General features: G+C 40.3%; 1 protein-coding gene across 4 annotated transcripts in view; it reads right to left on the bottom strand.

Annotated features, from left to right (window-relative positions):
- Positions 1-1,235: 1,235 nt before the first annotated feature.
- Positions 1,236-23,540, bottom strand: part of RDX (radixin) — a 45,060-nt gene continuing 22,755 nt past the window's right edge. For 2 of the 4 annotated variants that reach the window (XM_012729715.1, XM_012729716.1), the window contains 2 exons: positions 22,793-23,029; positions 19,286-21,883 (listed from right to left, as the gene is read on the bottom strand). In XM_012729715.1, coding sequence (XP_012585169.1) covers positions 21,719-21,883; positions 22,793-23,029 — 402 coding nt within the window. In that variant the 3' untranslated portion in view covers positions 19,286-21,718. Of the gene's footprint in view, positions 1,800-4,060; positions 4,154-4,503; positions 4,660-19,285; positions 21,884-22,792; positions 23,030-23,540 lie in introns of those variants that run through there. The other 2 variants (XM_012729714.1, XM_004689279.2) reach the window with 2 other exon arrangements.

Raw genomic sequence — 23,540 nt, 5'->3', positions numbered from 1 at the left:
CAGACTCGTCAGAGGCCTCTATAGGAGGGGCTCGCCCACGCCCCAGCCATGAAGTAGGAGCAGAGGCAGGCCAGGCCCAGAGCAGCCCCAGCCCAGTCCCTGGTTTTTTAACCTCTTCTGCTTGAAAATTCTGTCCTCCGCAGCCCCAGAAACAGGCCCATGAACTTCTGGCTATACAGCATTATCCATGACTGGGGTTCACTGACAAATCATAAAATAATTTCTCCTGACCCACCAGTCCTGGCCAGAGCAAGGTGTGTCTGGTGGTGTCACACCGGCTTTGGCTGCGGGAAGTCACATTCGGCTTCCTTATCTGTTGACCTTGACCCTCAGGCCCTCTCATGGATCACAGAGGTGAGAGCAAGAGCAGAGCCTGCACAGCTCTGCAGATGGTTTCCTGGCCAGTGTTCAGAGAGCTTGGGGGTGACTTCCTCCACCCCCCCCATGTTGTTTTAATGCACGACATAGTCTCAAGGGGCTCCTGATACATGACACTGCTTTCCCTGGGCTCGTGACGAGTGACTTTCCACCAGCTTCCACTGATGATCTGGGGTCTCAGACCTGAGAAAGGGCTATTAGGTAAGAAACCACAATAAAGCATATGGTTGCCTCTGTTAAGTCAGAACAGCCAATAACCAAATCTTTTAAATAAACTAGTTGAATTATTTGAGAGAAGCTGAAGAGTAATGATTTAGCATGACCTCTGCTTAATAGAAAGATTATTTGCTTATGTTCACGTGTGCCCTTTAAGAGGAGACTGTTCCCAAAAGACTAGATTTAACTAGTGTCCTTGAAAAACATCAGAGACAGATGGAAAATTCAGCATCATGTTGGCATATTCTGTGTGGTTTTCCTGAAAATCGTGAAAGCGAAACTTGAATCCCAGCACACTGACCCTCCAAGGATGGACGAGGGACCAGTAAAACAGCCAACACATGTCACACACTGTCACCCAATCCTCCGAGCTCCAGAGTACCAGATACAGTGCCACTGGTGAGTTTATAATGCTGCATCACCCGGATAGGTGGCCACTGTCCTCTGCAACCTTCTTTCTCTGACCTTGAATTTTCTCCCACATTCAAGAGAACAGAACCATCTGTGATAGGGCCCAAGATAGGCCTGCAGTACCACCGTCCACCAGCAGGGGAGCCCTCGAGAACTAGCTGATCTTGTGTATCCCGTTGGGCAGAATCCAGTGGAAAGGAAGCACCAGGCTGACGTTAGAATATATTTATTGCTACATTTATATACAATTATACAAACAGCCCAGACAGGAAAGGGAATATTGCATCAGTTCCTCCAGATTCCATAGCTGCCGGAATCAACAGGGGAGCCAGAGGTCGCTCCGCTCTCAGTTTCAAGGCAAAAATAAATCACCTACAATTTTTTTGAAAAATGGAAAATTCCTGAAAGTGCTCTCCATAGATCCCTCCTTACAAGCTAGTCATGCAGAAAAAAAGTGGGTTCTGAGAAGCTGATGCCTCCAGGCATCTCCTGATGGCCTAGAGACAGGTGCACTGGGTGCTGGCTGGGACTACAGGGCGTGCGAGCTCCCAGTCCTGCCCGTCTTTCTCAGGTGTGTCCCTATGAAAGACAGTTGAAGGGGGTTGGAGAGACAGAATAGCCAGAAAGGAAAAACCAACAGTACACTAAGGTGTGGGGAGAGCCGTGGGCAGGAGCCCGGGGCGAGCAGGTATCCGCTGGTGCCGCTGGGACTCTGGATGTGGGGTACACTCTCAGAGCGTCAGTGTCTTGTAGGACCTGATCTGAAAGCTAGCCCTGTGCCAGATGCCAGGGACCTGCATGAAGACACAGAAAGTAGACAAGAAAGTCAGGCAAAGAAAGCAAAACTTAAATACCCAAATGGAGTTGCAAAGGGCCTGACCCTCTCCCCTGAGCCAACCCCCTCTCCAGCTTCCTAAGCTTGAGTCATGAAGGGGAGTAGGAAGCTGCTGAGGCAATGCAGCACCCAAGAGACCCCGACATCCCACTGCCACGTCTGCTCAGCCGGTCATTGCTGGTCTCGGAAGGAACCTCTCACGCCAGATCTTGCAGGGCTCAGACCAGAAGCACAACATGCCTATGAGGTCACTGGCATCAACCCCGGCCACTGCCTACCCCAGGAGTCCTAGAGAGGATCTCCTGAGCCTCTCTACTATGGCCCCCTAAGCACAGCTCAGGCTGGAGTTCTCGAGGCCAGCCCGTGGGACTCGATTGCCAGAGGCCTTTGGGGCTGATGGAGATTTGGATGAGGCGTCACCTGAGGCTGTGGGATCTGTGTCAGAAGTTAGTGGAAGCAGCTGGCCGGGCTACACGTACCAGGTAAGGCCTTTCCACCAGCCCTCTGATTCCTTGCCCTGGTCGCAAGGAAGACAGTTGAAGGTTGAAGGCCCCGATGGAGAAGCCCTGAGGACGGGGACTAGGGCCAGAAATGACTCCAGAAAGCCTGCCCTTTATCTTGGATTAGCAACAGTATCATCAGCCAGGAGGCCCCATGCCTTTGAGAGGCTGCCAACACCGTACCATTCAGGCTGAAGGATGTGGCCACAGCCCACTCCCTTGACCCTCCGATAAACTCATCTGTAGGTGATTCAGTGTCTCTGTCTGATATTGACTTTTCCGGTGAGTCATGCAGAAATTTTCTTTTCCTAATCCTGACAACAACAGCACAGTCAAACTCACTTAGAGGATTGGCTCTAAAAAGCTAAAACATGATCAGCTGAAAATCAAAGAGGAAAAAAAGGCAAAAAACAGCAGGCAGATTTTAATTTGGAGGATTAAACAATCAGCAAACAAAATAGGAAGGGGTAGTAAATTCCTGCCCTGGGAGAAATGGTTTGAAAATGAAGAGCAAGACTGGCTCGTGGCCCTTTATGGAATGCGCGTTAGCTGAGGCCTTTGGAACGTCAGGAGTGAGGCTAGCACAGAGCACAGCGCAGCAGTGGGGTGCCAGATGTGCACAGCCCGGCAAGTGGGCTCTGAGGAAGCGGCAGGCTCTGGTGGTGGCAGGGGAGAGCAGGATTCTTGCAGACCTGACAGGCACTTCAGCACAACCCACCAATAAAGGTCAGAGAAGAAAGTAACGCCCCAAAGTTCTCCACCTACACTGGGCATATTGTGACCTTTTTTTTTATTGTGACCATTTTTTAATGTCACATAAAAAACTCTAAAGAATATTATTCTAGTGGGTGTTTACTTCACAACTTAAAATATCTCAAATATAGGCCACTCTCCTGCCCGCCAGTGACATGAGGGGCCTCCTTTTCCTTTCTCCTTTTCCTAATGAACCTATCTTTTGAATTTTTTTATTTGCTGATTAAGTGTCCCCACGTCTAGAAACCCAACTTTAAATAGGTGTGAAAATATTTTCACACTTAATCAGCAAACTGGAGGAATTCAAACTACCCTTCCAGATCGACAAGATCAAATGCATCTCTGTGGTTTTGTTTAGAAAAGGGATGGGGCGGAACAGCTGCCAGAGAAATGAGAATTGCAAGACAGTCTGTTATGATAATTATGCTGATCAATGATTTCAAAATGTTTCCAAATTGAAATCAACGCATAATAGTCACTTGGCTAATAAGCCAATGCTGGAATTATTCTACTCCATATGTAAATATAGAACTCTGTTTTTAAGAATATTTGAATATTTGTAATAAAAAAAGAAAAAAGCCCTTTCAGCAGCATGCAAGTATCACAAGTGTGAGCTTGTGCTTTAATATTCCACATAGCAGGACTCTGTGCAGAGTTGAGGGAAATTGTAAAGTGGGTGTCCAATCGATTTACCAAGATTACAGCCAAAACCTCAGAAGTATAGAAGTATTAAATTGGAGGAAGACATTTTTGACATTTTTGGAAGGTAAAGACCCCAAGAGATCTAAACTGAGAATGGGGGGGGGCGTTTGGGGGTGGCATTGGGGGTGGCATTAGGGGTGGGGCGCTCAGTTCCTCTGACTGGGAATCACTGGCCCCAAGTCTCCACACCGTGGAGGAGTTTTCAGGAGTCTGGGTCCTGCCCACAGCCTGCAGCGAAAGGCCCACGTCTCCCTGCTGTGCTTACCTGGGGAGGGAGGCGCCTTCTTTCTCTTACATTTGCTTTATACTGCTTTGGCAAGAACGCATCTGGAACAATGCATATAGTTTGGGTCCCCACCTTTCAAGAGAGACATCCAGAGGTTAGAAAGGGTTTAGCCAAAGGACACAGAAGGCAGCCAAGAGGTGCGGAACGCTAGCGGCATCCTCCTCGCTCTGGATGGTGAGAAGTCTGCTTGGAAACCGAACTGCCAACATCCTTAACCTCTAACTTGGTTTTTCATCCACTATTAAATCACCATGACTCCAAAGTGGAAAGCATACTTTTAAATCCCCCTTTTAAATAAAAGCTGGCCTTCTAATGGTCACGGCACTGCCTACAAACTAACCCGTCTTGCAGAATAGTGGATTTCGAAGCCATGCACATCAAGCTTTGTGGAGGTCAGAGCAACGCTGAAGGTCAGGGTTCACCTTTCGCCTGAGGCTCTGTCCTGAGGAATGGGGCCCTGTGGCAGCCGTTGCAGGCCCTGCCAGGTGTTTGGGCTCATGATGCTTTGCGGTGTCCACTTTGAAATCGAGAGTCGCTGTCTTCGAGTAAGCGCATCCTCCACACGCTGGCCTGGCCCACTGAAAGACCGCAGTGGGTTAGGACCAACAGTGAAATCCAGCCCTCCTGCGATGCGGTGGCTAAACAGATCGATGCAGCCCAGCCCAGCGTTCACTGGCCCGTGGTCTTCGGCCAGCTCGCTACTGTCACCACACGCTGACACCAGCTTGGCTAGGCCAACCAAGCCCGCCCCAGTTCTTTGCCTGAAAGAATGTTGCCTCTACTTATTTCCCGTGCTCGTGGGTTAAGCAAGTAGAGATGAAGTTACTGGCAAACTCTACCTCATACATGGGTGATGAACCAAGAGGGCATCTTTAGTGAGCTGTTTCCCAAGGCAACCAGGGGGATAGATGGTAGGTACACTGCCAGGCAAATTAACCCTTAAATATAGAAACCCCAGAGTTGTCAAAGCTGGTAACAAAGGAACCAAGAAACAATGAAACATAATAGCTTCATGACTTTTCTTGAACACTTGACCTCGATATTAAACGGGGGAGAATTAGAAGATCATTAAACAGTACTTAAATTTTAAGAATATTTTCAAGGACTTTGAAGGTTAGCAGAACTGACACTTCATTATACCAAATGTCATTTAAGAATGTTTTGTTGTTGTTGTTTTTCCTTAGTCACCAGCAAGACTTTTACCATGAATAAATATAATTGAAGTGGGTTTATACTGAAAAAGAAACAAAGGGAAAGAGAAAAAGCAAAGGATGGAAAGAGATTTATATGAGTACACCGAGAAAAAACTGAGGAACAAGGGAGAGCGGAGGGTGGATGTAAAGTGAATAAATGTAAGGTAGAAGAATTAACTGAGGGGTGACTAAGGAACCTGTATGTATTTTATTTACTTAGAAGAAAAAAGGTAGATAGTAAGTTAGCGGTTCCCAAGGTTGACCACCAGGTGGCGCTATGGGATTAAACTACCTTGGTTGTAGCCTGCAACCCTTGAATGGGAACGAAGGGCGACACATAACAAATCAGAGGAGCAAGATTTCTCCTTACAGTTGTGCAGGATTCACAGGGCACCAAGCTACAGATGAGGACATATAGCAAGTTGTCCAGGAAAACAAACATGCAAGATTCCTGAATATAAATAAGGTCAGCAAACAAAATCAATTTCCTATCAATATACCAGCCATAGTTTTAAAATATAACCCTTAAAAAGGGTGCCTAATAATACATTTAACAAAATAAATACATGATCTTGATGCAAAAATTTAAACAACTTAACTGACAGCATTAGGGAAGCTATCAATAAATGGGGTGATGAAACATACGATAAAGGTGTAACCTCTCTTCCCAATTAGTTTCTTTCCAACCAAAGGATTCCTCCCCCATATAATTTAAACTACCCCTGAAGTTCATGTGTTAGAACAAAGGGCCACAACTAGTCAGGAATTTATTATTAAAATAAAGTGACGAACTCTATAAAGAAAGCTCAAGCATATACTAAGACTAGCTATAAAGCAATGGCTATCGGGAGTGACGAGGGCGCAGGCGCAGACAAACCGGACAGAACACAGCGGAGGAATATACCGTGCACACTTGCTGTCGGTCAGGGCTGGCATACGGGGTGAACTGTCAAATCACTGTCAAAACAACTAATCATGTTAGTAAAAAAAAAAAAAAGAGAATCTAAAAACCCAAAATACAAAAGTTATTCCAAGCTGTACTAAAGTCTTAAGTGTATATGTATCTTAAAAACTTAGGAAAAAAAATCTCAAACTCTCAGCATATAGACTATCTTTGGAGCTGAAAGTAGGGAGGAGTATCTTAAATATATTGAAGTATTCTTTAAAATGACACATACACAAAAAACTTCCTTATAATGCAAAAGACAAATTTATAAATGAGGCTATAGTAAAATTTAAAATGTTATCCATCAAAGAAATCATGAAACCATGAAAAGACAAGGCACAATGGAAGGAAATAGCTGTAAAACATTTAATATAAATGTTCATAACTGGAAGTTTTCTGTGAACCAATTAGTTCAAGATAAGAAAACTAACAGAAAACAAACAAGAAAGCAAAGCGTCCTTTGAAGGAAGAGAAAACAAAAAAGACCTGGTGAGGTAAGAACAATTCCCAGCTACATTAGAAATCACAAACGTGGGCCCTCCCTGGTGGTACAAAGGCAGAAGCGTAGCGCAATGAAGCTGCCCACCGCCACTGCAGCATGAGCTCGATTCCACCCCCAAGATGACCCAAAGGGCGCAGCAGAGCTCTCCTGTCTCCCCTGCTGCTCCCCTCAGCAGTGTACTTCGTCGATCTGCCTGTTCTGCTCCCCACTCTGTCTCTGGTGAATCCTCTCACTGCCCCTGCACCTCTGGCCTGTACCCCAGTTCTGTATGCATAAGTAAAAGAAATCACAAATATGCAAATAGAAAAGCACAGCAAAATACCATTTTACATTCATCAAAATGGCAAAAATTTAAATATTTGGGTGCTATCAATTGTGGTAAAGATGCAGACATATCCTTACCTGGGAAAACAAGTTGATGACTACATGGTCAAGTCAAAGAGGCAGACCTAGCAAGCAACAACGGCCTCCCTAGGTCCCAGCTGCAGGCGTCCAGTTGCCCACGCCCGTCCACAGACTTGCACTGTGGCTGTGTTGTGGATAAAAGCCCCCTTGGGGGCTGGCTACATCGAGGGCACTGAGACCGGTGCACTCAGGGGGAGGCCAGCACACGTGTGCGCACGTGGACATGAGCCATTATACTGCGGTGGACACAAACAGCAGGATGTAAGGGTGACAGGGTTAGGGAGGGGTGCGGGCCTCCAGCATCACCAGCATGCCCTCGCCTTAAACTGACATGTGAAATGACTCTTCCGGATGTAGGGACAAAGTATGTTCTATAATAACAATAACAAAAATATTCTAATCAAATTTCTCCCCTAACATGTTTGTACGATGATCTCTACTGCCAGCAGTTTGTATTTTGGCCAGGGGTTACACAACAGACAGGCAAGTAATGCATTTGGTTCTCAGGATCTTTGGTCTTTGAACCATTAAAATCTGAAAGGACTTAAAGAAACCAGCTAGGTAGAGATGTTGGCCCTCCCCGCAGGGACACTGCTCTCCCACAGTGTGGGTCCTCTGCTGGCCCAGGGCCTCACCTGTCAGAAGGCAGATGCGTGATGCTCAGATCTGGGACAGGCGCTCCCAGAGTGCACCTGAGATCTGCTTTCCAGACTCTGCAGCTGTCTCTGAGTGATTCCGATGCCCCAGGCCAAGAGCCACTAGTGGGAGTCTAGCAAACCACTAGAGAAATGTGGGAAACTATCTTAATGACAACAATAAAAACTGAGAATTTCACTCCAGTGGCCCTTGAAAGAACATGAACTCTTTTAATTCTTCAGTGAACCAATTCCAGCCAGCCCCTCTTTAGGTAGCAACTGTGATATAAAAAACGTTTCAATCAACGTGGCTCAGGAAGTTCCTTTGCCGCTCCCCTCACCTCCTCCCCACTCCTCTGGATCACTCTGCTCTGGATATCATGTCCTCCCCTTCAGGGACATTCTGCTCCTTGGGAAAGTCTGGCCCTTTCTTGCCTCCAGGCAAGCATATGCTGCTGGCTCTATCTGGAATGCTTTACGGCAAAGATGGTAAGTTGATGTCCAGTGGGCTGCTTCTGACAAGTAGATATATTGGCTTGCAAAGCATGTACAGACCCTTATTTACATAGCTGACATGCATTTGGGGAGATTGCACAATTAAAAAAAAAATAACATTTCAACTTACTGTTGGAATACTTTTTTGAAAAGCCATTTTCTGACTTACCTTGGAGAATCTGAGAATCCTGGCATACTGGACCTACCACATCTGAGGACCCCACTGGAGAGGGCAGGACTGGTTTAGCCTGGTGCCTGCCAAGTGCAGCACACTCTGGACCTTCTGGCAGCTGCACTTACCATCCTGACTTAGGTGGGGAAGGGGACTGCTCCTCCTTTAGGGCCAGCTCACCGGCCACCTCCCCAGAGACCTGTTCTGGCCTCTAACTCCACAGTCCTTATTTCTCCCACAACATTGTTATAGGCCAAAGATGGCTGAGCATTGGTAATTTCATGATTCAAACTGACACTACAAGATGCAACTTTTACTCTGCTTCCTTATGTAGCTATTACATTTTTCTATACAAACTAAGTTTATTAGTATGAAAACCTAGTCTGTCATTTCTCAGTTTTGGGTACATAGTAAGCACTAAAACAAGTGGGTGAATAAATGGAAGGGTTCCAAGTAACAAAAACCCAAAACACAGGAATCCTTACCCCATCCTGGGATCTCTAGAAGTTGCCTAAATTCTAAGTGGACTTGAACCCACATACTAAGGTAACCCAACCACTGCCGCTCAGCTCAGCCCACAATTGGCTTGTCTCTGACTTCATCAGCTTCCACTCCACACACTGAGGGGCCTGATTCAGCCCTGGAAATTACCCCTAGGGCATCATTTCTCCTGGAAAGAGTGACAGCCAGTGCTGAGACCAACACAGCATTCCCTGCTGAGATGTCTCCTTGCCACAAAGGGAAGCCAGGGGAGGTGAGTGCAGACGAGTACAATGTCCTCTCCACCCTTGGAGATGTGAGCAAGACTGGCTTGCTACCCAGCTCTGCACACGTTCTCTCTCATACACTTGTCGCATTAGCACACTGCTTCCGAATTCGTTTCCTCCTCTAAATCATGACGCGTTTTTCTTCTTAAATTATGTATGAGTTCTCATGACCTAACTTGAGGTACTTCATAAATGTTTAATGAATGAAATTACTTGAGTAGATGAAATCATTCAAGGGCCACATGGTGCACCCCTAAAAGGTAAATATGGAGAGATTTTCATTTGATTAGGTCTAGCTCCGTGGACTTGGAGTGTGGAATGGGGTTGACAGGTCAGTTTCAGATACCTGGAACTGACCGGTCACTGCTAGACAGATCATTTTCCTCTTCTCCGTACAGGCTGGTAGAATATTATAGTTGAGTGAAAACTACTCTAATTCCAAGGAAGTCACTCTATGATGTTCAGTATGTTTTCTCATCTGTAAAGGCCTCTCCTTTTCCTTTTTCAGGTGGCCCTGGTGACCAGACGCCATTCAGCTCTGTCCTGCAGCTGTGCACTCTCTCTGTCTAGAAGGCCCTCTCTCTAGAACCCCCTTCTCTGGCAGTACTGAAAATGCTGACATTCGCCTAAGCCTAGCTTCTCTCCCTCTTTCCCCTGGGAACACACTGCAATGTTCCATCAGCATTCCAGACCACCAACCGTTCAAAAGCCTGCAGCGTATCCCAACCCACTTTCCCTATGCTCTTCTAGTGTTCCTGGCACCTGAGTCTCAACTTTATGGTTTTCCTAGACAAATGGGTAGTTACTGTACCCTCCAAGCCCTTTCATGCCTCAGTGTATTTGCAGGTATAGTTCCATCTACACGGCTTCCCTATCCACAGCCTATCCAATCCAATTAAGAACTCATCAAATTGCTGGCCGAGGGACTGACCCCTCCAAGAAGCCGCCTCTGGATCCCTCCAAGTCTTCCGTGTAGAGTACATGCCTTCTTTTAAGCTGTCAGAATTTATCCATCCATTCACTTAACAAGTAATACTGACTGACTACAGTGTGCCAGACACTACTATGGGCACCATGCATGTATCAAAGCACAAAACAGTAAAATTCCTGCTTGTGTGGAGCTTACAGTCTAATGGGAAAGGACAGATAATAAACAATACACAATAGAAAGTAGGGAAAATACAGGTATATTAAAGGCAATGTATACTGAGGGACAGTAATGGGCATAAAATATACTGAAGATGCAGTCTTAAATATGGTAAGGGGAGGTCACACTGAAATGACAAGCAACATCTTAAAAGCAATTCTAGGAAAAAGCGAATACAGGCTGAGGTAAAGGGAGAACTGGCTAGTTTGACAGGGAAGCCAGATGCCTTCAGTTCAGTGAGAGAAGGGGCAAGCAGCAGGTGACAGTGAAAGGAACACAGGACCAGACTGCACTGGACTCTGACAGTCTTTGAGAAGATGTGGTTGGTTTCTATTCCAAGAGGAGCAAGCGCTGAACGATTGTGAGAAGTGACTGATTTACCTTTTTAAACCTGCTGTGTTCATAGACTTTAGAATAATAGCAGGAGAGATTTTTAAAAACCTGATGGGAAAGCTCTAGGTAATCTTGTAACTCTGTGTGGAATGGGGGTACCATCTTAGGGAGAATGCAAGAAGCAGTCATATTCTGTTTATATTACACATTTTGAATGCTGGGCCAGCACGTTTGGGGCTGGACTTGGCATGGGTTATAAGAGAAAAGGTTAACATAGACAGTTGAGATTTTGGCCTCATTTTCTGAAAGAGAGGACTTGTCAGACACTGACTTAGGCAGGAACAGTTTGGAAAATCTCGCGTTTGGTTTCACAGAGTGAGGGAGATGATCATTAGATATAGAAGTAGAAATGTCAAGTAGTGGGATCTATATAGCCAAAGCTAATGGAAGAAGTTTGAGCTGGAGATCTGGGAATTTTCACAATACAAAAAGAAGATACCTAAAGCTGTGACACTTGATAAGGTCACTAAGATAGCCAAGTAGAGACAGAAAAGGGCCAAGCCTGTGACACTCCTGTATCAGGAGGTTGAGGAGGGAATCTTACTTACTGATAAGGCACAAATTATTTATTTAGTTTACTGGGAGTGTAAACTATGTTTTATGCCTGCATACTTAGCACAGGGTCTGGCATATGTACTCAATAAATGCAGCTCAGCCAACACCTGCTAATGTAGAATCTTTAAAAAGTAAACAGAAGATACTAAAATCGTAATCCAAAAGGGCTTGGGTGCAAATACTAATACCCACAATACCGACAGATGAAGAAAAGCATGATGAATAACAATGTCAGAAGCTACCACTACTTATTAACACATTTAAGACAAACAGGATGCAAAGAACTTCATGGATACTATTACTGTAAGTGCTCCAAGACCTGCGGTTACTCCCAGAAGGGAATTTAACTCAAATGCCCAAGTGGTTTCCACAGGTCACACAGCCACAGTGGCTGAGACATTCAAGCTCAGATGCGGCCCTCCAAGACTGCACGGTTGCCTCCCAACTATGCACTTCACATCTGCACCAAGTACTGTCCAAAAGTAAGTCGGATGCTGTGGATCAAATGTGCTCCGAGCTGTTAAGACCTGCATGTCTTCTGTAACATCCGAGATATTTGCTGAAGAATGAAGAGATGAGGGTATCAGGCTGTGACCTATAGTTTGACCAGTGAGTTCTTGAGCACCCTACAACACTACACAGGAACAAATGGCAGGGTCAGAGCTCAGCAGCAAGGGCAGCTGCCGGGACAATGGGAAGATGGAGGTGACAGCCTTCTGAGTCCCTCTGACCACTCGGAATTTAGTGTGAATCTCAGGGAAGATAGGGGAGAGGGAGACTGCAAACCATGAAGCTCCACGTTTCTTCTGGTTAATGTGAAATATCACTAAGAGCTTTTGAAACAAATCTAGGCTACACACTCTAAAACATTTGTGGAGCTAGGCCGGAGTTTACAGGCAAATGGCATTATTTGCTCTTCTGCCACACACATATTCAATTTATGAAAGAGAGAAACGTCTGCTTTTCTGGGCCCTCCTTGGTGGCACAATGAGTTGGGATGCAGCACTGCAAGCTGGCCGCAGCCTTGGTGTGAGTTTGATCCCCGCCCCAGAGGTGACCCACATGGTGGGGAGACTTCGCCAGTCTCACCTGCTGTTCTCAGCAGTGTGCTTCACCTATCTGCCTGTTCTACTCCTCACTCTGTCTCTGGTGAATCCTCTCACTGCCCCTGCACCTCTGGCCTGTATGCATAAATAAATCTTTAAAAAAAAAAGTTTACTACTTATATATTTTTAATTTAAAAATATACCTACCTTATTTAAATTTAAAAATGTACTGTATTTTAAAGATACCTAAAAAATACTAGGAAATCTTGCATCAACTTACCTCATTACTAGCTAGAATGCTTTCTCAAGGCAGATAAAACACAAGCAGTGTTTGTACAAGAATACTTTGACAGTCTTGTTTATAACAGCAAAGAACTGGTAAAAACACAAATGTCCATCACAAGTTGAGGAATCCAACAGATTTAAACACTGTGATATTTCTTAAATGATATGCAATGATTTCCAAAATACACCGTTCACTGAAAGAAATGGCACAATCATATATACAGAAGTTGTAACTTGTGTGAACAAAAATCATGTAATATGTGCACGCTAGTGTTTTTGAAAAATAACTAAAGTGTAGTCGAAGATTTTTCTTAACAAAAAAAGGGGATTTGGCAATACACTATTTTATTGCCTAAAAATGTGTCCAAAGGAGAAATAACCAAAAAGCTTTTCAACATCCCAGTTTTCTAGTATTTCCCTATGAAATAAAGTATTTATTTATAAACTCACAAAAATGAGACCAATAAACCAGTGTTAGAGACGAAGGTTCTATCTGTACTGCTTGAGGTAATATTATGATATTTAAAGTAGGACAAAAGGCTGTAAGAAAGCTTTGATACCAGCTATGCTAATACAATCTTCTAGAAAGGTTGCTCATATGAAAATCAGACACATTTACATTTGATATTAAAGACCATGAAATTCCTCAGCAAGAGAGAACCAAGATGACAAATCTAAAATGTTAGCAACACTACTTAGTGACGAACTTAAAATTTCTGATGCTCCCAGGTAATTTTATAAATTAAGAAAACATTTCCCAGTCTTATCAATCAAGTCAGCATCATGTTTGCTCACTAATTAGTGTCTACTAAGTGACCTCTCATTTCTCTAATTCCTCTAGAAGTTTATCTCAATTTTCTTCTCTGATGTACTACATTACTCTCTGTACCTTAATCTGAGACCATGTCTCAATTTGTTAACTACAATCTGACAGAAATGTGTCATCTAGAATCTCATGATTCTGTGTTTTGCACAAACAGCAATACACTATACATTACCGACGAGTGGCCGTCTGAATGCATGTTAAGTCTTTCTACTCTATGGGGAAGAGACCCCTGCTCCTTGTCGCCATGCAACACCCTTTCAAAATAGCGTTGAGTTAAAACCTTTTAAACTTCTACTGTCTAAAACTGTATTTAATAGTTGAAAATAATATGCTTTAGAAAACATTTTCTTACCTTATTATATCACACCAGTAACTGAGAAGATACTTGCTCCTGGTCTTCCTCATGCTTGAGAATATTCCAAAAATATTAATGCCAATAATTTCCAACAAAGATGCAAAACTCTTTTTCCAATGGGTATATTTTTCTATAGATCTTGATACTGAGTATTTCCTTTAACCTATGGCCCCAAGATTTATTAGAAATCTCCTTAAAGCAACAGCCTATACTGGAACACCACGGAGTCTAGCACACTAAAGTATGTTATAAACTATGCAATGACTAGGTTCTGGGCTCTAATTCCAGGCTTATAAAACTGCTTTGGTATTCTGATTTTTACAAAATATAGTCACTCAAAGTATTTTAAGAATACATGTAAAGTACTAAATAGCAGTGGTTTTATTTTGTACCTACTAAAAATAACCATTTTCATAGTTATATAAGACATTATATATTTCTTGGAAAAGATGGTAGTTTAATTAACATAAATGTCCTAAGGCTTTAAAATGAATTAAATTCTACATTTACAAATATCAAAGAGATAATTAAAAAGCGAAACAGGCCATGGAATATGATTTTCTTTTTCACACAGTGAAAAGTTTGTCTTCTGATTTAAAAAAGTATTTAAAAACACACAATTTCTATATTCAATTTACATTATCAAAAGTACACCATTATACTTTAAATGAAGGGAAAAAATCCACTTGTAACTTAGATTACCAAAAAATCATTTAAATTAAAAATCTCTATATTTTAAATCCTTTATTGCCTAAAAAAAAAATGAAGAGTATATTCTATTAAGAATTATCTGGAGAAAATAAGCAGAAATAAGAAAGAATAAAAGCCCTAACATATCACTTGGTCATAAACAGATGAATCAAATCAGACCTTTAATAAAAGCTAACTTGATAAGCATAATCAAATGTGATTCGCAATTTTAAAAATCCTACAGACATTTCCAGATAAAAGTCATCCAAAACCAGTAAATAATGATGCATATGCAGAGATAATATTCACTGAATATGAGCTGAAAGAAGTTATTTTTTCTGACTTATTAAAACCTGTTTTAAAAAAGTCCTTCAATGTTTCTTCCAGTCACTACATTATTACAATCATCTGGGAGCAGAAAGGCAACTGGTCATCCGGCCTAAGCATACTACGAAGTAGTAGTTTGTCGATTACAAATAATAATTCATAACTCAAAAGTACCTTGTCATTAACCTTGCTCAACAATTACATACTGGGAAGACAATGCATCCAGAATCTCAATGTCCAGAGAAATGTTCTAAAACAATGTGACTGAAAGCTGAGAAGTTATTTACAGTATCAAGAGTACGTGAGTATAAAACCTGTAGAGAGAGTGTATAGACCAGGAATTAGAATGCAGAATCAAATCCATTTGCTCTTGGATGTCTTTCATTTCTAGTTCTTTGTGTGTTCTAGTTCTAGAACCATACCTAGAAGGTCAAGAATAAAGTGATAAAAAGGAGGTCCTAACTGTCCCCAAAGAGAGCATTTGGAAAGTAAGTGGGGGAAAAAAAACAAAACAAAACACTACTACTTACAGCAAGCATGGGAGCAAATTGCCTCTAGATATTTCCTTTAAATTCTTAGGCCTTGTGATATAATCACAGCCCTTTTTGAGGCCATTTACAGTCTGCACAGTTCCTCTGTTAAGCTGTTGTTACCCTCTGCACTTGCTAGTATTCTTTTCATAGCAGCATGAGTTGGAGTAAAGTCGTTTCTGCTCCCCGTCCCTGTTCTCCCACAGGTACCAGGTGGCCAAGTTTACACAGTGAGCCTCTCATCTTTTTTGACGCCAGCCACTGTACATAGTATTTCTTTTGTTTCACCCTTTTAGTAATACCTTTCTTTTTCATCAAAAGTTTTTTCCCCCTTAAAACACATGAAGACTAAAAAGCACAGGAAATGAAGAGAAAACTAAGTGGATGTCATCAAGATTAAGAGCTTTCGTGCACCAAAGGTCATCAACAATGAAGTGCAAAGGTGACCCTCGGAATACAGCACGTGCACAGGATTAATACCCAGAACATAAGATGAACTCTCAAAACAGAAAACAACTCAAAAAAGGACGAAGCATTAATAAACAATTCAGCAAAGACGACATACAAATGGTCAAGAAATACAAAATGATCTTTACAATCATAGAGAAATGCATCATAAGGAGATGAAAATAAAACCAGTCAGTCATTACTTCACCCAGTAGGGTGGACTGGACTAGAGAAAACAAACAAACAAAAAAACCCAAAAACAACTGTTGGTGAGGATATGAAGAAACCGGAACCCTGTGCATTGCTGATGGGAATACAGGAAGATAACTTGGCAGTTCCTCAAAAAAATTAAAGAATTACACTATTCAACAATGCCATTTTTGGATATGCACCCTCCCTCCAAAAAATCGGCAGGGATTCAAGACATTTGTTCACCATATATAGAGTAGCACTGTTCACAAGTCAAATGTGGAAACAATTAAAATGTCCATTGACTGAAAAATGGATAAACAAAATATGACATGCATGTACAATGCATTATTTAGCCTTAAAACAAATAAGGCTCTTATATGTGCTGTAAGATGAATGAACCTTGAAAACATTCTGCTAAAGGAAACAAATCAGACACAAAAGGACCAATGTGTGAGTCCATTTATCTAGAACAGTCAAATTCATGAGACAGGACAGTGGTTCCCAGGGGCCAGGAAGAAGAATGAATGGGCACAGACATGCCGTTTGGGATTGGACACTGCTGGGGAACACAGTGGTGACAAGTGGCACAGCAACATGAATGTACTTGAGCTGCTCAGCTTATACTTGTAAATGGTTAAAATGGTCAACCTTATGTACATTTTAACATAGAAACTCAACTGCAAACTCCTAGCTCCATCCAGCTTCTCAATATTTAATACAGATATGAACAGCTATACTTGACCAGTTAGTTAATTTGTTAACTGGGTTAAAAATGTGTCCTCCTATAAAATTAGGAAAACTTTTTAAAAAATAGGCACTTCACTTTTTAGGCTCTTTTAAAAATATTAACCAGTGTTTAATATTTCACCTATGAGATAAAAATTAATATACCAGCAAGCACATATACTTGAAAAACTACACTGCGTATTCTATCAGTCATCAATTTTCCTCTATCATCTTCCTTATAGTACAGTAGTTTCATACATGACAGACTTTTACCCGAAATATCTAAAATTTAAAAGTAAATATGTATATAAATGGGATGATTGCATACAGTATTCCAATGCTAGACCTGAATTACTGACTTTCAGTATAAATAAAGAAAAGGGAGGGAAGAGGTATTGCCTTTAAGTTAAAGACATACATGCATTTCTAGGTTTAAAACAGAAAACATTTTAAGTTGCAAAATTAAAAGGGATTTCAAGGCACACATTATGACAGTGCAGGAAGAATTTCATGTAGTAAATCCATTGTACCAAAAGGAACTTCTCAAGGACCATCACATAAATGCAGATATCTCACCCCACACACCATGAAGATGGGCACTTGCTGTTGTCAGGAGTGAAATAAATGACATGCATAAATATCAAAATTACTCTAGATATTTTGGACCATTTAAACAAAGTGAACAATTAGAAGAATAATAAAAATGAAATCACATGGATGGAAGCAACTGACGATATATAAGCACGGAGGAATCTGGGCATACAAGTAACAATCAACAAAATGGTGCTGCTGTTTCTTCAGAAATAAATCTCATATTGTAACAGATTAATGTAAGTAATCTCAGAACTAAGATCAGTTAATATTTTCAGTTCCACATTTTAAGATAGTCCATCTTGCCTCTATATCCTAGAACATAGCAAGTATTTAAAAAACATACTGCCTAACTGAAGGTCATTAATAACCTGGAACTGCGTATAGTAGCTAGGGAATTCCAGAGCAAACAATAAACCTGAATCTAACAGGCGTGTCATGAATTATTATCTCCATCATTATTTTAACCGTAAAATTCTGTGGGAATAATGGATAAAAACATCAACTCCTAAAGTAGTATATATGTAACCACAAATCAGAAAACTCATTTATCAGAGTTTACAGGAGGCCAAAATATTAAGGCTAAAAATCAGGGAGTTAGGCTCTTTCCAGTAGGGAAATAGTTGCTATTAAAATACTGAAGATGGACATGTTAAGAAATGGGCCCACTAGGATGAAATGGGAGTTAGATTACTGAACTGGCTCACAAAGGGCAGGGTGTGACAGGCTCTCACAGGAGACACCACTGTGAGCCAACTTTTCCTGTCTCCCAGTGCAGAATGAGAAATCAGGCTGCCTCAACATTTTATAAGTTATGAAAATACCTATAGGGATCTCTGACATTGTAGAAGAACAGAATACTGTCATTCTATATAAAACCACACATGTGCAAGATTATCTTCCAGTTTCAAAAATGAGATAAAGTTCAAGTTGTGTCCATTCATAGTAAATGCAGAGACACTTTTCACCAGTGTAGTTTCACATTTCCCTGACTCTTATTAAAGACAAGTAAAACTTAACTTACAAATCAGTTTAGCTTAAGCTAATGTTAAAGGCAGTAATTTATTAAATTTTGGTTTGAGGCTATTTAGCAAGACATTTTTTTATCATGAATACACAGAATGGGAAGCTTTGGAATCTAAAGTTTTGTGTTTTTTTTTCTAATCTTCAATTCTAAAAACATCACCAATACTATAGAAATGACCCCTGAAAATACAGTAAGGTAACCAAAACTAAATAAAGCGTTGGGCATTTCTTTTAATCACGATACTAATACTGAATCTCTTTTCTAATGATAACCAGGATTCAGTCCCCAGTCTTAATTCTGTATGTGGTAATCCTAGTTCTTAAAGACAGTATCTTAGATATAAAAAAAAAAAACACCTTATTTTATAAAATTCACCTTTCTTTTCTGATAGGATCAGATTAAAGAAGCATTACCTGCCTTTGAGAATAAAAGTAACAGTGACAGTTAAGTATTATTAAACTGAGAAGACACTTGGTTTTTTTCCTATTGCTGGCTTTATCACTAGCTTGTTTAAGAATAATCTGTTAAAAATCAACAAGCTTTTTAAAAGACAATTTCTAGATTTATGTTAACTGTTCTATAGTGCCACTTTATGAATATGTATTTAAATAAATAGTATACAGTTCTTTAAAGAATATTAATATATTAATATTAATCAATGACAATGAAACTGTATATTCTCAGGAAAAAAATTCACTAAACACAAAGGCAGTAACTAGAAATCCTAAATGATTTTCTGTTCTCAAGAAGAGATGATTTAACTTTTCCACAAATTACCAATCACTACTAATTTCATAACAAAAAGGTATAATTTGGAGGGAAGGGTAAATCTCTGGGGATTCTGAAATTTCTCCTATCTACTTGTGATAATTCATGAGTCTAGTAGAAATTATAATTTTCAGGAAATATATAAGAAATCCATGCTAAATAACAACAGTGGACCTTGAAGGCATGAGCTTTTGTCACTTTATTGTTGACCAATGAGTGTTATCCAAAATTATAGATTGTAACTTAAATTGTACAACACAAAATTATGCTAATGGTAAAAGTCTGTTGGAGTTTATCAAATATTCATTAATATATTTTTACATCGCTATATGAACATGTGCTCAACTGCTAATAATAAAAGTAATAATTGTTTAATCACTATGAAAATCCATATTGCAAATAGTTGTTTCTGTTTAGAAAAATTCACACAGCTTTAAAAATGGATTAAATCCATTTTAATCCTAATCTACATATAGATTATAAACAGCAAATATAACTGGTATTTTTTCAACACTGATATCAGACTGATGTAGCAACGGCAGTGCACATAATTCAAAATGAAGAATATTAAAAGCCCAGTGGAAGTCCAAGTTTTCACCTATTATGGCAATTGCTTTAATGCTCGAAAAAGGTGGACACATGCCTAAAAGCACGTTCACCACCTATTTGTCTACTGTGCTGCAAGAACTATTCTCTTCCCTACTATTTTGAAGCATATGCACAACCACCGTACAACAGTCACTTCAAGGTTAACCAGTTATCTTTTGTCCTACAAAGTCCAAAAAATATATTAAATGCAACCTTTGCTTTTCATAATGTCTGCCCAGATTAATCCTTTAAATCAGCAAAATCAAAAATCAAAAAAGCACAAGAGATATTTTCAGACACAACTTGTATCTACTGTGCATGAAAAATGTTTAACAAAATGGCAATTTTAATAGATAAATGTAAATTTGAATGCATAATACCAAATGGAAAGTAGCTGAACCACACAGAGAAAACAAGGCTTTCATTATCTCCAAATCTAGGTGTTTTACAGTAAAGGAAATGTTAGAACATGAATATTAGACCACCTTTCAAACTGAAAACTATTTCTTTGTAAGACATAATTGAAATCAATATAGCCTAAAATTATAATTCATGAAATGGGATTAACAGACCAAATTTAAGTATTCTTAGCAATTAAGAGGGGAAAAAAGCACAAAGTGATTTAAAAATAAAATACACTAAAGTGATCATGTAACAATTATATCAAGAAACGAAAGATAAGGTACATTTTCATGCGCTACAAGGGTGATCTCTATCACGCACACACACACATGCATTCTCGCGCTCCCATCATCTCTCTCTCTCTCTCCTCTTCAGACATCCAACACTCCCTCCCCTCCCTGGAAGACAGCATACCAATGAGAGCTTGCAACTGTCAGAGATTCATAATCCAGTTCAACAAAAAGGCAGTTAAAAATTTAGTACTCAAAGATATTCTGAAGGAGAAAGAAATCTCAAAAATACAACTTCATGAATGAAAGGAAACACTGTGTCCTGTAACACATACAGTTTACACACGCCACATAGCTTACACATGCCATTATGTGTGGAGAACCAGTCATCATGTGTGTAGTAGTGAGGTAGTATTACCACCCCTTCCTTGGGATGGATGTTTTCATCTGCTGTCCTTCCAGAAAGGTCCAAGATTTTTGTGATGATTATTATCAATGATCAGCAAATGTATTATTTCCTCTTATAAAATGTCTGTTTTTCTAAATCACTGTAGAACAAAACTTTTCAAATCTTTCAGAGACAACTGTCATTTGCAGATAGAGTTTCATCAATAATCTCTCCTAGGAAACAACTACCTGCTGCCTATGCCTTTGTGAACTGGCAGGCAAAGAAAACCAAAGGATAACAGGAAGATCAAACACCAATCAATTCAACTGTCTATAAAGTGACTGTAATTAGTAAATAACTATAAAATATCCAATAGCATAATTAAACTGGATTTTAAAAAGTCAATCCCCAACTACACATTACACTGCTAAAAGCTGTAATCCCTCTCGTGACACAGAGCCATCTTCTATACAACACAGACTGTCCACCCGGCCACCTACCCTCATTTTAAGCCCTGTCAATGACCTGTGGCAGAATTACGGTTGTGGGTGTGTTAGAAATGAGAAGAGGAAACTGAGAAGATGTTAATGAGCAAGAATACAACAAGCGAATAAAATATGGAAGGTGGAAGGAAACAGAGTGCTCTACCTGCTAAGCACCCATTACATCACCACAGCTTTCAAAATGTACAAAGTGCTTGCTTACATCACACATACACATTTGTCAGACATGACAATTAGAGTTAATCTACAATAGAAAAAAAAAAAAGGAAAATGAATGTATGAAAGGAGGAGATGGAAAACTATTCTATATTCCCTGGCCCAAAAGAAAAAACGAAATCACATTGCTTTAATGTTAAAGAGCTCTCTTAAATGTGTTTTTAGTCACAACAGTCAAACTGGTATAAGTGCTTTGGCAAGGTGGGATGCATTCCATGGTATCTGCAAAGGCCTGCTTTTCTCTGTTGGTGGTTCAGCTTATGAAGAACATGTATGCAAAGTAACAGCTCTCACATTGCTTCAAACTCATCAATACGCTGCTTTGTATTGCCTTGTCGGATCTGCCGCAGAGTCTTGTATTTATCACGGCCTGCTTTAACATTCTCAGCGTGTAGGACATCGTTTTGTGTTTTCTTGGTTTCATCTCTGGCTTGGGCCAATTCTGAACTTAATGCCTTTGTGTAAAAAAAATGTCAGGCAGTTAAAAATTTAGTACTCAAAGATATTTTTCTTACATTAAAAATATATTTAAAAAAAGATTTAAAAACAAAACAAATCTGTCTTTTCAGTTTTCTAAAATGCCCACTGTGAAATCCTCTTTCTTTAAAGTATGTAAGTTCATTTTCCTTTCAGTAATGGTGGGGGGCAGTGGTTAAAGAGGAATACCCATGAATTTTCATTTCTACACTCATCAATTATGATGATTTTGTGTTATTCTAAATTTCCTTCATTTACTACTCCAACACTTGAAAACATAAGGTTCAGTAAAAATTGAATTAAAAAGTATTCAATGTTATAATGTTACTGTAATATCTAAAGTGTAAACTATCAGGGAAACATTTTCTAACAGTTTTATTATGTTTATTATTACAACTACAACCTTGTTTCTTTTATTAATATTTATACACCTTCCTGATTACAAAAATCAAATAACTTTTTAAGAAAAAAGTCTAATTAAAATTTCTAATATGGATGTAGTAAGTACACTAAATGACTATTTGTGACTGTAAAATCTGAACAAGTAATTGCAGTTATGTATTGTCATAGTCTCTTAAATTATCCTATCTTAAATGCATACTTTACTGTTTAAAAGCTAAATTGAATTGTTTTTAAGCACAGGTGTGATTAAATAATAGCACACTAGTTAAGGAAGGCCTGCCTGATTACACAAGGCTAACAAACCTTTACTAATGGGGTCATATGTAACGGAAGAAATAGTATGACTACTGACTATTTACCTCGGCCTGTAATTCTGCATAAAGGCTTCTAGAAACCTTATGTTCCTTCTAAGTAAATTTGTCTTAATAAAAAGGGAAAATGCTAACTAAATTTTAAATATGAATTCAACTTCAAATTAGAAATACCTGGAGTTGCTTCTTAACACGCTCATTTTTCTGTGTTTCTGTTACACGTTCTTCCTCACTTCTGTGGTTCATGACACCGTCATTTGATAATTCAGCACTAGCCTGAGCACTGTTCTCATCATGTTCATCATGTTCATTTTCTGTTGGCGGAATGACTGGTGGGGGTGGAGGTGGAGCCGACATCACAGTTTTTAACTCTTCTTTGGTCTTTTCCAAGTCTTCTTGGGCTGCAAAAGCCTGAACATTATTGATAAATTTATTAGTGACTTTTTCATAATAGACCATCACTTAGTGAACAAAAAAAAAAGGATAAATTCACATAGATGGAGCTAGAAGGGAAATATGTCAGAAGGAGAAGACAAATACCAGATGGTATCACTTATCTATGTGGAATACAGAGACACCAAATTAAGGGTCAGATAAAGACAAGTTGAAAAGCTAACCCTTGAAAACTGACTATAGAACTACACACTGAGAGGGGGAAGGGTGAGAAAAGACAAGAACAAAGAGGGAAGGGGCACACGAGACTATGTGGTGGGCCATGAGGGGTATGTTGGCGGGTGCGCTGCAGGGTACCTGGGTGGGGGGGCCTCTGCTTCATGATACCAACAATCACATAAGTCAATGTTACCTTAAAAAAAAATAAAGAGAGGGCCCTCCCTGGTGGCGCAGCGGGTTAAAGCACAGCACTGAGAATCTAAAAGCCGCTTCCGCATGAGTTCGATTCCCGCCTGCCCCGGAGGAGACC

Source organism: Condylura cristata, unplaced genomic scaffold, assembly GCF_000260355.1.
Source record: "Condylura cristata isolate star-nosed mole 26May11 unplaced genomic scaffold, ConCri1.0 scaffold00025, whole genome shotgun sequence".
In the NCBI taxonomy this organism is placed as follows: domain Eukaryota; kingdom Metazoa; phylum Chordata; class Mammalia; order Eulipotyphla; family Talpidae; genus Condylura; species Condylura cristata.
This window is presented reverse-complemented; position numbering and strand designations above follow the sequence as displayed.